We start from the raw sequence: 19,449 nt of genomic DNA on the forward strand, positions 1-19,449 counted from the left end.
AAGTTGATATTAATTTTTATAAGCTATTATTTGTCTACTTCATTCATTTTTGTTAATTTTTTTAATTGTGGCCAAATAGTTTTTTGTTAATCAAGTCATCTATACTATCATATATATTAGTTTTTTAATTGTTTATAGGGAAATTATTACGTTTTCTTAGAGTGGAAAATTCTTATGTTGATGCCCTTGCAAGTTTAGAGATCAATTGTGACTTATTTACACAATTTTTTTTATGACTATCCTGATCAGATAAAGCATTTGTACTTCTCTAATATGCATCGTCGATTAACAGCTTTATAGTTTTTTTTTTGGGCTTAGGTCCTCTTCAATTCCAAAAAAAAAAATAAAAAAAAATAACAAAAAGGTCTTTGTATTGTTACAAATTTAAAATTTTAAATACAAATTAATAGGATGCTTATAAATACGATTTAAATAACTTCCAAACTTATAGAAAATTCATATATAAGTCTAATCCAAATACATATTCAATTTAAAAGAGATTTGTGATATAATTACATCAAAAAGCTTCTTTATGTTTCCAGTTTACGAAGAATAATATGAGCACCGTATTGTGGCTTAAGAGCAATTACTGTGGCTGGAGCATGAGCATAGGCTGGAGAAAGTTGAAATGAGAAATGCTGTAAAATCAATGTCATTGCCATCTTTGCTTCCAATAGAGAAAAGTTTTGCCCAATGCAGATCCTAGGACCCCATCCAAATGGAAAAAATGAAACTCTACCGTTCGTTGCTTTGGAAATTCCTCCAGAAAATCTTTCAGGATTGAACATTTTAGCATCATCACCCCATAATTCACAATCATGGTGCAACAATATAATTGGCATGAAAACCTCCACTCCAGCAGATAATGTTAGGTTTCCAAGTTTCACATTTTTTTCAACGTTTCGCGAAAGCTCAATTATGGGAGGATATAATCTCATAACCTCATACAAAATCATGGTAACCTATGACAAAAAAAAAAAACTAAAAGTGAGTATTATGGCTTTGGAAAATATCAACTCTAATTAACACCAGTTGAATATAAAGCTTTCAGTGTGCAAGTCCAGGAATAATGCTTAGATTTTTTGGGCAAAAGATTAAATTCCTAATACCAAATACGAAAATATTAGAGGCATTTTTCTGGTTGAAAAAATATTAAGAGTCCAATCAGGGACGGATCCAGGAATACATTTGCAGTGTGTCTAAATAAGTAACGACCAAAATTGTGATTCATTTTTAATATTTCTACTTTAGCGACCGAAATTTTGAATATTTTATATGTTAGCGACCGAATTATCAGTCACACTTTCTGTCGCTAATGGTATTAGCGACCGACTTTCATCCTTAGCGACGAAAAGCAATGCATCTTTTAAATGGATCATATTTTCATTTCTGCTTTTTTTACAAAGGTACCGAGACAGATCGGGAGTTACAATATGATCCAGGATCCCTAGAGCCATTTGAGGGATCTAGAGCCATTTTCTAAAGCTTAGACCTCATGATTGTGACAAAGCCTTAAATTTGTTGGACAAAAGTTGCAACTCTTAAGTAAAATACTAAAAAGAAAAAAAAAATCAAACTCATACGATATGAAGATAATAACACAATATATACTTACAATCTTCAAGTTATTTAGCCCATCAAAATTAGGTTTTTTGTTGCCAAAGATTTGTAATACTTCCTCCCTTGCCCTTGCTTGCCACTCAGGGTACCTACTCAATAATACCATTGTCCAAACAAGTAAAGTTGAAGTAGTCTCTTGCCCTGCAAAGTAGAACAACTTGCATTCCTGAATTACATCTTCAATATTCATTCCCACATTCACGTTGTTTCCATGTTCTTTAATTTCCTTGTGGTTTGTCTCTATAAGAATACCTAATAAATCATTCTTATTTTCTCCACCTTCCTTTAATATTTTCACCCTTTTGTTGATCATATCCTTAAGTGAAGATTTTATATCTTTCCCAATTTCATTAATCCTCCTATTGACCATAGTAGGTACAAACCTGCAAATAAACATGTCATTCGTGTAACTGGCCTCCTAGTGATTAATTACAAATATTAGAGACATAAAAAATGAATAGACTTTAATAGTTAAACACTATATATGATGATATAAAGATTAGTCTTAATTACCTCCATAGAGGAATGTAAAAATTCATTTGAACTTTTGTCATAAGTTCAGCTTGCTCAATTTGAAGTTGAAATATTCTTCTTCCTTCTTCATAACTACTTCCGAATGTTGTTCGAGAAATAACATCACTCGCCAAATTCTGAAGGGAAGGCCATATATCTATTTCACATGATCCATCTGGAGACAACATTTCCTCCCATTTTCTAATTAAATCGTTGCAACTTGTGAAGAAAGTTGGTGTCATAACCTATAGTATAATAAATAATAAAGAAATAAGGAATAGTTCAAATTTTGAGTCAAACTTGGTGCATAAACATTCAGATTTAAGAGCATATATGTTAGCTTATAAACAAAACTATGTAGTTTACAGAAATGTACTTTGAAGGCCAAAAATGAAGGAAAAAAAGCACAATTTCTAAATATTTATTTAGTAAAGGGAAACTAATAACCTTCAATTTTTCTGAATGGAAAGCGGGGTTGATTAGCCTTCTATGCTTGCTCCACTTTTCTCCCTCAAGACTTGCAAGACCACTAACTAGTAACTTGAAAATCTTATGATTATTCTTTGGAAAGTCAGAGATATTGTTCAATACATCTATGATTTGCTCAGGTTCTGTGAGAATCACCCTTGGTTTTGTTCCAAACCACATAAAAGAATTCTTCCCTACATAACATTTGCAACTCTATAAGAAGATTTCCATTATGGTTAGTTGCAAACATGTTACAAACAAACAACATAATTACGAGTTTTTTTTTTTAATTAAATGGATTTGACTATCCATCAAACAAATTTGTGTAAATACTCAGTTAACAAAATAAAAACGAAAAATGTTTTTTTTTTTTTGAAGAAAAAAACGAAAAATGATAAAAGTTATCGATTAATGAATTACATTTAATTTTTTTTTAAAAAAAGGTAAAAACCCGTGTTCTCTACCAAATAGATTATTAATTCAAGTGGTTTTGTACTTTAAATAAGGTTGGACCAATCGAAAATGCCTAAATTCAAACCATAACAAACTTTATTATTTATCTCCCACATCACAATAAGCAAAACAAGTCCATCGACAAATTAAAATATATTTTACGATTTAGGGCATACGTTCTATTTCAAATGATTTTGTGAGACTGGCCAACTTCCTAAATTTGAACCCTAACAAACTTATTTATATCCCACATCACAATAAGCAAAACAAGTCCATCCTCAAATTAAAATATATTTTACGATTTAAGGCATGCGTTGTACTTCAAATGATTTTGTGAGATTGACACTTGAGCTACGAAGTGGTATCACATTTAGATATGAATGGATCGATCACTAATAAAACAATTAAATTATTGTATAAAAAAATTGAATTACCCAAAAAATTAAAGATAAAACAAATAAAATGTGTTCTTAAATTTGACCTTAATAACATAATTAAACATTTGTACATAAAAAACATAATTAAACATTCTTTCAAAAAAACATAATTAAACAATTTTTTTCTTTCTAATATCCATTTTTTTCTCGATAATTAAACTTTCTTTTCTTAGTAGTAATATATATTGTCTAGGTTTTATTTTTAACATTTTCGGTGAAAAAAATTAAATTAACTCACAAAAAAAGTTATTAAATTCACCTTAGTGTGAACCTTTAGAAGAGTTTATCTAAATGATTTAATTGATATTTAAAATCGCTGTCAAGATATCTTTTACAACGTAACCAAATCATAAATTATCTTAAATTCAACTTTGTATACAGGGACATTTTGTAGAAGAGTTTATTTATTATTTAAATGATTTAGTTGGTATTTAAAATAACTGTAATGACAACTTTTTTTTTGTGGTGACCGGGGTTTGAATCCCGAACCTTGCATATATTATGCATTGTCCCTATCAATTGAGTTAATTAAGTTCACGTGGACTGTCAAGACACCTTTTAACAATATCAACCCAAATCCCAAATTATCTTAAAGTGTACTAACAATCAAGTGCATGATAAGGAATCAAACTCGATAAAAGCCGACCCTAATTTTTCAGTGAGAGAAACTTCAACTTCTCTCTAAGCTTTCTTTCTCATTCATCGAAGATGGTGGTTTTAGGTCATTTTTGACCTAGAATCACTCTCTACATCTTTTTCCCATTTCTTTCAATCTAAATAAGCCGTTTTCACATCTATAAAGTTTTTCTTTTTGTAGTTTTTGTGATTTCGATGTCTAAGTGCGGTGTTTTGTTGTTTGTCATCTTGTACGACGTTTGACTTCGCGTCTTGTCACGGTGTTCGTTTAGTTCCTATTAAAAGATCGACTTCAGTCAATTACAAATTCAATCAATGATTTGGGCGTCAACGTTGCACATCCAGAAGCATGTGTATTTCCGTGACTTAGATTTTATCATATTATTTGTAGACATTTTGTCGTTGTATGCTATTAACTTAGGTGTTGTGAGTTTGTTCACAGATTTTGCAGATTCACCCCTTATATTTTTAGCGATGTCTGTGACTGATATTCTTTATTAATTTGAATGAATATCGTTTTGTTTCTTTTGTCAAAAAAAAAAAAAAGAATCAAATTCGGTATCATAGAGTTTACAACATTTACACGCTGAACGTGTACACCAGTTACCACATACCAATAATTTGCACTGGACTTTGTAGTAGTTATCGAGTTTAAGCACTTATAACATAAAAATGTCATCTAATAAACATTCAATTAACTTTTTTATATCCAAACTCCATTTACATTATTTTGACTTATTAATCAAGTATATCAGTTCTATACAAAAAAATTAACTATAGGGGTAATTTAACATTCTTCAACTTTCTTAATTAAGTTTAAACTTTTAAAATCATACAAGTAAAATCAATAACTTTTAGAAAAAGATACAAGAAAATAAGAACTTATTTAAAATTATGTACATTAATAGAAAGATGACACATGACATTTAGGAATAAAAAGATGGCAAATTTTATGGTACACCCAATAAATTTAGGTGTATCGGTACACCAAGTCGTAAAATTAATAATAAATAAGTTGTTTTTTTAAAGAAAAATAATTATTTTCTTTCATTGACAACTAAGATAATTAAATTTTATATACCAAAAGCTTCGACGAAATAAAATTTAATTTTTAAGAATTTTTATTACTCATAACAATGAATATTGATTATTTTTTACGATAAAATGTAAATTTTGTAATATGATTCTTATAAACAATGAAATGATGGTTTTTCTTATGAAATGATGTTTTCTAAAATATAAATATTGACAAATATATTTTTATTTCGTTAAAGTGATCTTTAATTTATATATTTTGTGAAACAAGAGTACCAGTACACTCAAAATTATAAGTGTACCATAGAAGTTCCCTAAAAAGATTGAGCAAATAACAAACATATACGTACCATGAATTTTAACATTGTGTTGGATGTAGGGAATTACACGTGGCATTATATCATCGGTGAGATTCATGGATTTAGACCTAGCTTCCTTTTCCATCTTAAGAAGATCCTTTATGTCTCCATACAAAATCCTATATGGATTCCCTTGAAGACCTTGTTCTCTTAACAGTTTCTCTAGCTTCTTTGGCCTTAACCACAACCAATTCAGTATCCTCCATGCCCATATCAAACCAACTGTCACAATGATGGGAATTATGCTTGAATACCATTCCATTTATCTCTTTGTAATTGGTGGGGCAAAGAAGATGGATAGTGTAATAACAAAGCAAAGAAAGTGAAAGTGTGTATATATGAAATCAGAATCTTGACTTTTATAGAATGCTAGAGTATGACCCGCGCATAGTTGTTAGAATAGTGTGTGTGTGTGTTTTTTTTTAATAAAAGAATAGTGTGTATTTTAAATATATATATATATATATATTTTAATTAATCCTTCAAAAAAAAATTATTTTGTTTGATTAAAATAAGTTCAATTACTATGTAGATTTTAAACTATTTCAGAATTTTCAAATAGTTTCTTAAATTAAAAGCAAATTGTAATCAGGATTTTGAATAATTTTTTTGGCTTATTTGATTAGACGATCCCTTAACTTAATTCTTTGTTTTAAAATATTCACATAACGTTAAATCGTTTCAATATGATTTCTTATGTATTCTGCCGTTATATATTTTGGTCCATTCTGTCAATTTTTAACCATAAATATCTAAGATAGATCAATATTATAGATGATCCTCCATAAACCTTATTAACCTTTTTACTTTTAACTCTTTAATCTTAAAAAAAAAAAAAAAAAGGATTGTTTGATCGAGCAGGTCTATTTTATTTTATAATGAATCACAAACAACTATTTTTTCCCCTTTCTTTACCTTCTTCCTTTCTCTTCTTTATCATGATATTCAACATCCCCTTAATAACATTCATAAAAACACCTAGAAATAAAAATCTGGATTTTATTTTTACGGTTAGTGGTACTAGGCCGATTTTTGTATGTTAAGGAGAATGAAGCTCCCAAGAAAAGAAACTAGTACTTAATCCTACGCAGAACATCATGATAAGTGTTGTGTGCAAGTGTAAGTTATATGTCTCACATCGGATAGAAAAGTAAAGGTTGAACACCTTATAAGTAAGAGGACCCATAAACCCAATGCTTTAAGATTTTGGGTAAGAGTGTGGTGTCTCTCTTGCTTGTGCGGTTGTTTTAGTCTCGATGTGGACGGTCCCCCAGCTCCCCTTAATGACCCAATAATAAGTTTGTACACCCAATTAGAAGAGCATAAATTTGGTGCCAAAGGTTTAACTAGAACTTAATCCTATGCAGGACATCATGGTAAGGAGTGTTTTTTCTCCATCATGCCAAAAATAAAGTTGTTATAGCTGTTATTTCAGTTTTCGTAAGTTTAGAATTGGGACTATTGGATCTCAACACATACTTGTTATTTGTGTAATTCTCAACATAAGTCCTAAGGACATGTCACATATGTTAGCATGACCTACGTACAAAATAGACAAAATAAAATCACTAACCAGTTTTTTAATATATGTGAAGAAAAAAAATCATGGATGCTTATAGTAATTAAGGGACAAAGGGAGTACTTCATAGGATATTGTTTAACTTTTTATAATCAAAATGAAAATAAGTGTGTTAATTTTTTATTCTTAAGAAGACGAGGTCATAATAGTACATAGTTCAAACAAACACTAATCAAATATTGATGCAACTAAGAAAATAGGGTACAATAATACAAATTTTCTATAATTTAGTTGACTTGGATCTCAAACAAATGGAGGAAGGTATTATATCATCGTATACGTATATGAAAGAAACCCTATTAGGCTGAATTATCTGAAATTATAAAATTATTGTATGGTATCAATTTAGTTTTTTTTATGTGATGGCGGAGTTTGAACCTCAGATCTTGTATATTTTATGTATTGTTCATACCAACTGAGCTATGCTCACTTAAACGACCTACCTATGAAACACGAATACGGACACCACACAGATACTGACACTCCGACACAGCTAATAATTTGAAAAATTTACATAATTCAGTGTAATTACAAATGTCGGTGTCGTATCGGTGTTAGATACATGTCCGATACCGATACACATCTAATTCAAAGAGTATCCGTGCTTCGTCTGACTCTTCCAAGTTCCAATACTACTACGTTAAGACTGAGTGTTTCAACAATAACCATTAAATTTATTTAATATTGTATCAATGATGACAAATATACCTCTGTATTAGTACAAAAGACTCGAACTTGAGATATCTAAGTTTTGACGTTCCACTCTAAACAAACGTAGTGTTGGCATTATAAAACTATTTGGTCACAATTAAAATGATAAATAAAAAAAATTCAAACATATAATGAATGAAGGGAACAAATAATAGCTTAATCAAATTATTGATCAACTTGCAGTAATTATAAAGGATGATGGAAATATAGATGACTTGATTGATACACTCCTTTAATTTTAGGAACCAACATCTTTAAACTCATAAGTTCAGTCTAGACAGAATACTTTAAAATCATCATCCATGTAAATGTCATGGCATCATGCTAGGATTGTGCTATGAAAATTCAATGGAGATATTTGAATACTTATAAGATACTAAACAGATACACGCAAATACATATAAAATACTTTATAGAGGTGTACCCTGAAGAAGAAAAAAATGAAGGGTAAAAAGGTGAGATTGTGTTGTGAAAATTCAATGGAGATGTATATCATTCAATTTAAGATATGTTTATCGATTAATTAATTAAAAACTATTTTTTTGTGTGGATGAAGGTAACGAGAGAGAGGACATTCAATCAATCAACATTAAACAAACTTTATTTTTAGTTCTTTTATTGATGCATTTGTTGATATTCTAACATATGAATTTTTTTTTGAAGAAATTCTAACATATGAATGAAAATTCTCTAAAAAAAAAAAACATATGAATGAAAATAGAATATGATTTATACGAAAACATTACATTTTTTGTTTTGATCACATGTATTTTCTTTTTTAAATTATGACTTTTATGATTATATAGCATTCAAGAGGTTAATTTATTCACCTCAAAAGATTAATTTTTAGTCACTAAACTAATTGACTGAAATAACCTCTAACTTTTCAAGTTCCAATACTACATTTTTCATTAAGTATCACGGGTATTAAACTAAAACAATATGTTCAAGAGACTAAAATATTTACCAACAAAATCCGACCTTGATTGATTGTAGAGGAGGCAAATGATTGAGCTGTGAAAATTAAACTTGGCCACTTTTATTTCACGCTAACTTGAGACTAGAATGCAAGGGGAGTAATGTCAAATTTATTCCTTGACTCAACTTTTAAGCCAAAAAAAGTTCGGCAGATAGTTACACCAACGTGCTCTTTTGATACTTTCTTATCCAATTATGGCATTAAATAATTTCAGAATCTAAGGAAAATATTGTTGGATCATGAGGGGAGTGAGGGACAGTCCACATTAAAGATAGAGCAACCATACAAGTAAAAGAGATACTACACTCTTACCTAAAATTTTAAGACAATGGATTTATGGATCCTCTTATTTATAAGGTGTTCAACATTTACTCTTTTATCTGATGGGAAACATATAACTCATACTTATACACAACAACAAATATTTCTTATCAGATGACCAAACAAATACAAATTATTTCTTATCAGATGACCAAACAAGTACAAATTTACAAGGGATAACAAAACCAAGGACCAACCAACCATCCCAAGTGGGGATATATCAAAAACCCTTATATATCAATAAAAAATAAGCTTATAAGAAAATTCCATGTCATTGTTTATTAAATTTTTTATAAAATGAATGGTCTAGAATTTAAGTTGAATATAAAATTCAACTCAAAATTTTTATAGGGAGTGTCCCACATTAAAACCTATTTGAAGAGCCTATAGAATTTATAGGGGTGTCCCACATAAAAAAATTTCAAGCATTATTTATTGAGTTATTTTTTTTTTCATTCTACTTCTTTTTTTTTTTAAACAAAAAAAGGCTAAATATGAGTTTTTTTTACAAGAGGCTAAATATGAGATGTTTTGTCCGATTTTTAAACATTTTACGGCTGCACTTGAACATCAATTATTTTACAACAATAAAAGCTCTAATTTTGTGAAGGATTAAAATTACCATTAAAATTTTATATCGATTAAACTTAAAAACATGTGATTTGTATAATTAAAAACTATTTAATCCGTTTTATGGTGTATGATCCGTATTATGTTAATTGTTATTTTGAACGAACACAAGACTTTGTTGCTGAAAAGACGATTTTCATCTTATTCATGATAAATGTGCTAACATGAATTTTGTTCATAAAATCCTTTGGGAAAAAATTCATGGATCATTAATATGGTTGATAGTATTGTCACAAAGAAGAAATTGAGTATGGATGTTATACTAATTTTTAATGCTGGTTAGTAGCCTTTAAATCTTTATGGCGATATCATTTTTTTGGTGTAATGTAATTTATAATCATGAGTTATTTGTCATTTGTTTAATATCTATTGTATGTTGTATATTTATCTACTTTGTTGTTTTAATGATTATATCAACTTAAATTTTAGTGTCATTATTTATTTTGTTTTATTTAAATTTCATTGTTCAATAATATATACATTAACCGGTGCGTACGCACGGGTATCACACGAGTAATTCTACAAGACAGAAAGTCCCACTAATAAACCACGTGTCATTCTAGGTAAGTTAGGCCATTTCTTTTCATTATCAATGTTGTCAATTGCAATCGTAGAAAATAGCGGTTTGTTCGAATTCTTCAACCTACACTGTTATAGCACCACCATAACAACTATTTGACAACCGTTCTATTAAACAACGTACGTGGATTTGTTCAAACTCTGCATTGCTAAAGCGCCACTATAACCACTTTGTAACAACATAGCATTATCGAACGCTTAATGCGGTCTAAAACTAGCTTCACGCCCTGCCATATTTAGTCCAATGTGCATAAGCTGAATCAACCACATAAACTAAGATCAAGACATCCAATGTGCACTAGAGAAAGTGTGAGAATAGACTAGACTCATCATACAATATAAATTATCACCAGAGGTAGTTCATTTGGATTTCTATAATGGTGATAAATATATTTTTAAAAGATATCATTCAAGTTTCGCGGTTTATGACACCACTTCATGCATTCTTTAAGAATATTAATGTCTGAAAGCGCGTGGCCTGTATTTTTATTGGAAAGGAAAGTCACGTGTTTCACTAAATGGTATCATTTAATCTCAACCATTAAATTATATCCAATGGACATAGATGACTCCTCTCATCTCTTATTATAACCACTCTTCTCATTTGATACATCCTCATATATAATATATTCATCTTTTGTTATAATTAATCTAATGGTAGTTTAATCTATTTATATTTCACTGTATATTCTTAAAAGTAACATTTGGATTCTGAAATTTTTGAAAATTTACATGAAACCAGCCTCATATATATTGTTTACAATTTGCAAGGGCTATAGACAGGGTCGGTCCAATGCATGTTGAGGCCTAAAGCGAAAATTTAGATGTGGCTTTTTAAAAATAATAATTAAGTTTTTTTATCGAGTTATTTAATTTTATTTCTTGAGAAAATAATGATGATTATAAATAAATTATAATGAATCTTGACTTATTAAAGTATATATAATGAATCCTGTCAATAAAAATGAAGCACATCTGTCAAAAAGTTTACTTTCTAGTTTGTAATTTGTAAATAACTTAAGTGTGAATGTGGAACCTGTGACCAACAGTACAAAAAAAGACATTCTACCACCTTGCTATTAATTGCTTTTTCGCATAACATGGAACAAGTCTACATAGTATTATTTAAATTGGAGGCCTATTTAAGGCGAATTATTTTGAAAAATTGTTATTGTTCCATTAAAATTGGCTCACTCTCAACCAAACTTTCAAAAATACCCCCAATGAAACTTGGTGAAATACATCCCTACATCTATGAATCACGTCCCTGTAGCTTTTGCTTCGTGTCATTTTGGACCACCGTCATCTCATCCGAAGCTCCTTCAACTTCTACCTGCTCTGATCGGTACCTCTTGTATATATCACGTTTATAAAACTTTTTTTTTGAACATGTCACGTTTATAAAACTTAATTGTTCTAGCCACTAAAATAAGTGAAATAATGGCACCAAACAAAGTAGCTACAGTGATAATAATGAAAGACAATTTGAAACAACTTGCTCCTGCACAATTCAATTCCTGACCCAATTTTCTTTCTTCTCCTTTTCCAATCAATTGCCTCTTAGCTTCTTTGTCATATAAATGACCAGTAACCATAACATTAAGAAAATATAATCCAATTAATTTTGTTAAAAAAAATTGGAATTTGGGTGAATTGTGTAGGAACACGTTGTTTCAAATTGTCTTTCATTATCATCATCACTCTGGCTACTTTGTTTGGTGCCATTATTTCACTTATTTTAGTGGCCAGAACGATCAAGGTTTTGTTTGGAAATTTGGTGGGGAAGGGAGGGAAGAGTTTTGGAAAAAAGGAAGGAGCAAGTGGATGAAATAGAAGACATTAGGAGGAGAGAGTTTTGGAAGTTAATTTTTTACTCATAATAAAAAATTTCCCTCATTTGGGGAACTAAAAAATTGTATTGGGGGAGGGTTTGGAGGTTATGGAAGATTTTGGAGGTTATGGAGGGTTTATATGAATTTTTCAAATTCAATCTATGCTGCTATAATATTCTTAAAATTTAAAAAGTATATCATAACTATTAGTTTATCATTCTTTAAAAAACTGTTCTTTAAAAAAATGTGAATTTTTTGTCCATTTTTCTATATATTTCCAACCCCCCAAAACCTCTTTTCCCCTTCAAACTCCCAAATAAAGCCTAAGTGTTTTATAAACGTGATATATACAAGAGGTACCGGTCAGAGCAGGTAGAAGTTGAAGGAGCTACGGATGACGGTACCAATCCAAAATGACGGCAAGAGAGGGCACGAAGCAAAAGCTACAGGCATGTGATTCATTGATGTAGGCTTAATTATGCTACTAGAGAAAATCTGGCGTCAACTAACTCATGTTCGGGTTTAGTGTGACTTGAGTCATGTTGTATTTCAATGGCGTAGTCATAAATGTTGAACACTGGAGGCATTATATATAAATTTGTAACATTATATATATTTAAGTGTTTTAATTTACCACTTCAAACATGTAATGCATAACTTTGATCATTAATATATTTAATTATTCATTACAAAATATTATAAAAAGTTTATATTTTGAAAATATTCAACAAAACAATTTGAACATTTATATTTGAACATTTATTTTTATGTATTAACTAAAATTTTTTGGTCGATTTAAATTATATAAATAGTGCAAATGTTAAAAAGTAACAAAGGCGTATTACATTTCATTTTTCATTGCTTATTGTCATATATAAAATTATCACAATTAAAACTATGTTCAAACTTCAAATCATACACACATACTATAGAACTTATATCACATGCAATGCTCTCAATTAAAAAAAAAATGTAAAATTGATTTAAACGATGAAATTTTGGATTTTGAGGGGTGAAGTTTCGTAAGAAGTATCTTTTATGAGAGTCTTGATCCTTGATTATTTTTTGTGAAAGTTTCAAAGTAATCTGATCAAGTAGCCTGAAAATCAGATTTTTTTTTACTAAGAACAACTAACAATGACCTAAAACAAAAAGATGAGAGTTAGGGAAATTAATATTGTCATTAAACTGGTTATCTATGTTACAAACAGACTCAGAATTTGTGCTGATACAGTTCGGATTATATAATCCAAACTGTTTTTTACCTGAAAAAAAGTGTGTTTGGGGTGTTCGGATTCTATATCCCAAAAAGCAAGGAACACACCCTATTTTTCAAGGTTTTCGAATTATAAAATCTGAATTTGTGAAAAACTCATTTTTTTTCACCCATAACAAATGAGGTGAAAAACTAAAGCAATAGAGTGAGAAAGTAAAAAGATAATGTGAGTATTAGAGAGAGTTGTCACAAAAGTTGTAAAAAAATGATTGTTCAGATATCATTTCTCTTAAATTTAAGGATAAAATATATTTTTAGTCCTATAAATTATAATTTTTAGGTTTAAGAAAAATTATTCAATTTTTGTCTTTGTTTTTTAAATTTTAAAAAAAAAGTGTTTTTAGTCTTGAATTAATCTCTAACAAAAAATTAAGGACTAAAATTAACAAATTTTAGGAACATAAAAATCGCTATTTAGAAACGTTGGACAAAATACGTTTCAAGAACTCAATTTCATCAATAATTGCTTGTTTAATAATAGATTAATAATGTCTTTTCAAATGTAAATAAATATGTTATTTGCAAGAAACTCATTGTACATTTAATTTGTCTATGACTATTTTCTTGATCATTTTTATTGTTGAAAAAGGTTTCTTTATTGTTGTTATTGAGACGGGAAGTATCAAACCAATACAAATAAATCTATCAATCTTGTAGTAATTTTTTTTACTTTATTATTTATGCTAACTTTTGCAACTAAACTTATTTAGGGTAACTCAATGTTTATTATTTGAGGTAATCGAAGATAAATACTTCCCAGTCAATTCAAGAATAATATTTTTTTGGGATAGCCAAGGCTACCCCTCTCATATGAAGGGCTACGCCCCTGCAAACGCACCCGTGTACAATTTTTTGACGAATGTGTACGATATTTTTCTTTTTTGACTTATATACAGTTACATTTTTTGTTCTCATACCCAAATAAAAATAGTTAACAGAATATACTTTATATAAATATATAATTAATTATATGTGATTTTCTCTTATTAAAAAAATTATATGTAAAATAAATATATTTGTAGACATTTTTCATAAAAAAAATTACACGTTTTTTTTTTTTTGAAAGAAAAAAATTACGCTTTTAAATACTCTCTCTTTCTCTCTCTATATATATATTGTCGTAGCCAAATAATATGTACTATGTATTTTCTTTAAAAAGAATAATAATAATAATGTGTGTATAATGTCACAACTCACAAGATCGTGGGTTTCAATTTCTATGATATTGTTTCAAAATTAAACTATACATGTTGATGAAAATTAATGCTCGATATTGTGTTTTGGTTACTCCATGCGTGAATCATGAAAATGGTTATTTTGATTTCTTTGTGTCCTTGTCTATAAATATTTATTTTAACTCTCATGTTTTTCACACTGTATTCGATTCACATTACATTTTTTTTTTCAAAGTTTCCCTAGACCTATATTTTCTTTATGTGTTACAAATTCAATTTCAATGGCTTCGATTGCAAAAATGATTTGATATATATTAATTTAATCTTGTAAAAAAAAAAAAATACTCCCTCCGTCCCTAATTATAAGATCATTTTGAGAATTTTTTTTGTCCCTTTTTATAAGACCCCTTTGTTATTTCCAACTACATTAATTAATTATTTCTTTACATACATGCCCCTATTTATTATACATCTTTTTCTTCAATCAACAATAAATAACATGTTGAAAACATAAACTAACATTCTTTCTTAAAGGATAAAATTGTAAAAACAATAGTCATTACAAACAACTTTAATACAAATATCCACTATCTTAATTCCCGTGATTTTGGCAAAAGGGTCTTATATACAGGGACGGAGGGAGTATTAATTTAATATCAATGGCTCCAATTGCCAAAACTGATTTGATGTATATTAATTTTGTAATGTAAAAGCAATATGGAGCTTGATAGTTTTGTGTTGTTAGACTTTGGTTTATCCATGTGTTGATGGATGAATCTATGTTTTAATAGTTGTCTGTTTTTATTTTTATTTTGTATTTATCGTTGTTTTTTCTATCAATCTTTTAATTGTTTTTTTAATTCTTTATAGGTTCTAAAATTCATGTTATGTTGACTTTGATTTACAAGTTAGAAAAAGACTAAAAAGATGATAGAGTGTTGCCTTGACAAATTTGGCAGTTGCTCCAAATGTTGGATCCTAAAATATCACAATAGATGATGGTTTCTAAGGAGAGAAAATGGTTCGAGAATGGATGATTGTTGAGAAGGGTTTATGATATACTACATGCAAACTATATATAAATTTTTTGGATGATCAAGATTGTTGTTTAATTAACCTTCTTGGTATTTTATTGGTTAAGTTTTCATTTGTAACATGTGATAAGTTTTCATTTACTAAATCAATTAACCTGGGCACCGATTTCAAGTAGGCATTGTATACATAATTTTTTTTTTACTTAAAGCATGTTTTTTTTTAGAGATACTTAAAGCATGTTATTAACACAAATAATACCAACAATAAATTATTACAAGTAATAAGGGATTTGAGTCTCTGGAGCAAGTAATCATTGATTCAATCTCTAGTTTTTATGTATGAAAAAAATTCAATTTGAAGGGAAAAATCCATCTTATATATCTTATATGTTCTCGAATGAAGATTAATAATTACTACAGATGATAGAAACTACCTAGCGATAAAAAAGTGAATTCTAACCGTCAGACTACTTGATAACAAAAATACTACCTAGCGATAACATGGTAACAACAAAAAATGATGAACACATATAATCGAACATAGAAAATAATATCTTTGAAATTGATTCTATAATACAAAAAGCACGGTAGTGGCTAAGATGGACATCCCAACAACGGTCTAAACTCTAAAGTGGAGCTTGATTTCAACAATGGTCTAAACTCTAAAGTGGAGCTTGATTTCAGGTATTCTTCCAACACGTTTTGCTCATTTCCAATCAAATTTTTAAAAATGTCCATGTTTGACTTAACCCACGCTAGTGTTAATTCTACGTGAGTTAACTCAAACAAATATTTTTCATGTTTAACTTCTACGTAAGTTAACTCACGCAAGTGTTATATCCTGCATGAGTTAACTCACACTAGTTTCATTCTTGATAGCAGCTATCATGCATGTTTTTATGTTGAGGATTACAGCTAACATACTTAACTATTTATGTCTGGCGAGTTTAACCACCCATGTGTACGTCTATTTCTACCAAGGCTTTAAAGGGATAAGGATTATTATAGTATCAAAAATATTTTACATTATAAATATTAATCTTTTGTAAGCGTATCTTGAAATCATGTTGTCTATTTAAAAAAAAGGAATGATAACTAGACACAAAATTTTAGACACAATATCAACATCATGGACAATTTTGTTATTTCAACCTCAAATCAATGGCAGTTTGGTAAAGCCAATACACACACTCTCTTCTTTTCTCTCTACCATGCCTGTTCTCTCTTTTGTTTCTCTCTGAACTAAATCACCACCACCACCATCCTCATACCACCTCCGTCCTCCCACCACCGCGGTCACCAACCTCCGACCTCCATCCAACACCACACCTGTTCATTCTCTCTCTCTCTCTCTCCCTCTCTCTGAACTCTCGCCGTCATCCAGACCTCCGCACCACCGCATCCTTCCACCGTCACAACAACCACCATTCTCATCAGTCATCATCCTCCATCGTCGTCACCACCATCGGACGGAAGTTAATCGAAGAGGGATCGGAGGTTGAGTACGGTTGTGTGACAGAGAGAGATTGAAGGTTGAAGAAGAGAGAGAGAGAGAGAGTGAGGGTTGCGGACTTGAAGTATAGGGGAAGGAAGAGGGAAAGAAAAAAAATAAAAAAAAAATGAAAATATCGTATAATATACGGTGATGTCGATACTGTGTTTAAAAGTTTGTGTTTGTTTATCATTTTGTGAAAAAAAAATAAAAATGAAATCATTTTTGTAGCTTTACTAGCATACTCTTTGACAAGTGTCATTGCATACGTATGATCTTTATCTAAAATAATCGCAAATGTGTTTTGATGACAATCTTTTTATTGCACGTGACTCAATCTTGGTATAATATAACTCTTTGTACCTCAATTTGATAATAAAATAACGATGATGTGAATATAGATAAAAAAGCATGCATGATAGCTACTATCAAGAATGAAATTAGTCTGAGTTAACTCATACAGGGTAATTTTAATATTTTAATTGGGAACGATCATAAATAATTGGGCAAAGAGCAGAATTTGTGGAGCTTTACCATTTTTAGTAAAAAAATAAAAAAGGGTTTTATAATAATTAAAAATAAAAATAAAAAATAAAAAATATTTTATTAATATTTATTAAAAATAGGATGGTCCAAACCCACTTGGATTGGTCTAGTGGTATTGACTTGAAACTTAAGAGTGAGCTAATTTAGCTTCTTAAAAAAAAAAAAAAAAGGACGGTCCATCATTGAACCGGATCCATATTAAACACCCTTTAAAACAATTTGTTTTAACGAGTCATTTAAAAAGCATTTGACACTAAAAACTAATTTTCAAATTTTGAATTATGTTTTCTTACAAGCAATTTAAGTTCAATACCAAATTTCACTTTAAAAAAATAAATTCAAATAATTAACTAATCCTTAAAACACATCCTAATTACAAATAAGATGGTGGCATAGGTTGTGGAGTCAGAAGTGCTTAACTTTAAACTCTTGACAAGTTATGAAGCAATCTAAATCAACCAAAACTCATTTTCACAAAACAAACAAAAGGGATAGATCAAATTAGGTGCGAGAAACACCACATAAACGTGAACAAATCGAAGAAAGATGATCTGATCTATACTCACACAAAAGCAGAATATGAACCAGCGAACGAACACATCTGTGTTTAGCAAGAAATGACGTTGTTGGCGATGAGGAACCGTCATATTATTAGTTGGGGTGTGTGATGGCGATGGGTGACAAAATCTTGAAGGTTGATCACACCTCCACGAAGTCATGGTTACGTCAATAATTGCTGATTTACACTTTAGGTGATAGTATGCGAGAGTGAAGTGTGGTTGAGTAAATTAATTTTCAATTCAATTTAAAGTAAAAATGTTTTATTAAAATTTTATAAGTACGTTAATTCCATGTGCAGAGCACTGAGTCTCACATTTATATGCTCCATTAATTTCAGCCTATATAAGATGCTTTAAAATCATCATTGCGTGTATGATGATGATATGCATGGTAATATATGTTTGCTTCCTGAGTTGAGATCCAACGGTCAACTAAATTAATAAATTATTTTAATCTAACATATTCTTATATTAATTAAATCATACCCGATGAAGCATAACTTATACTTTTTTAAGGAATATAAAAATATTCATGTTATGGAAGTTTAAACTGTATTGTAACAAGAAAAAGAAAAAGAAGTTTAAACTCTATTGCAAATAGTCACTCAAATTAAAAAGGAGAATGTTAACCATTGCACAAAAGTCATTGCTTAAGCATCTAAAATAAGTAAATTTTCATGAAAGTTGTGTAATCATTACTTGATAAAAAATAATATCTTATATTTTCTAGACAAAATTTTTATTTATAGATTCTTTAACCAATGCTCTGAGGACACCGACCAGCAAGACTCAATTAAAAAACTAATTTGCGATCAACTTGTAGTATAATTACTCCATCCGTTTCAAAATGAGTGTTGTTTTAGCAAAAAAAAAAAAAAAAGTTTCAAAATGAATGTCACTTTCAGTTCAATTGTACCCTTCAATTAATACTATATACACTACAAAAGTATTATTTTTCTTTAATGAAAAACAAACCAATGGTTGATTAAAATAATTTGATAAAATATCAACTCTATTACTTTTAATTAATGAATTTCCTAATATGCGTGTAAAATCCTTAAAAAACTTCATTTTTAAATGGAGTGAGTAATATGCATTTCCAATCATTAATAGAGTAACGTGTGGACCCAAAAATAAGGGCAACTTGTTAGACAATCTGCCGGTATAAATTTGGAACAAGTCCTAATTATTCCCAACAACACCGACCTTTCCAA

The 19,449-nt window shown here is 29.4% G+C and overlaps 1 protein-coding gene across 1 annotated transcript; it reads right to left on the reverse strand.

The window, feature by feature from the left end:
• Nucleotides 1-433: 433 nt before the first annotated feature.
• Nucleotides 434-5,865, reverse strand: LOC11435500 (cytochrome P450 72A68-like). Its single transcript, XM_003617718.4, has 5 exons — nt 5,513-5,865; nt 2,581-2,795; nt 2,134-2,378; nt 1,616-2,003; nt 434-962 (listed from the first exon to the last, which is right to left on the reverse strand). Exons 1-5 carry the CDS (start codon nt 5,781-5,783, stop codon nt 531-533), a joined length of 1,551 nt encoding a protein of 516 aa, XP_003617766.1. The 5' UTR covers nt 5,784-5,865; the 3' UTR covers nt 434-530.
• Between the last annotated feature and the right edge of the window lie 13,584 nt (nt 5,866-19,449).

This window comes from Medicago truncatula, chromosome 5 (assembly GCF_003473485.1).
Source record: "Medicago truncatula cultivar Jemalong A17 chromosome 5, MtrunA17r5.0-ANR, whole genome shotgun sequence".
Lineage (NCBI taxonomy): Eukaryota > Viridiplantae > Streptophyta > Magnoliopsida > Fabales > Fabaceae > Medicago > Medicago truncatula.

Bases quoted from the DNA above. Each gene is read 5' to 3' on its own strand.
- LOC11435500 (XM_003617718.4), bottom strand. From the start codon at position 5,783: ATGGAATGGTATTCAAGCATAATTCCCATCATTGTGACAGTTGGTTTG. The intron at 2,796-5,512 runs GTACGTATATGT...AATGTTATGTAG, and splicing joins ACACAATGTTAAAATTCATG to GGAAGAATTCTTTTATGTGG. The intron at 2,004-2,133 runs GTAATTAAGACT...GTTTATTTGCAG, and splicing joins TTTTACATTCCTCTATGGAG to GTTTGTACCTACTATGGTCA.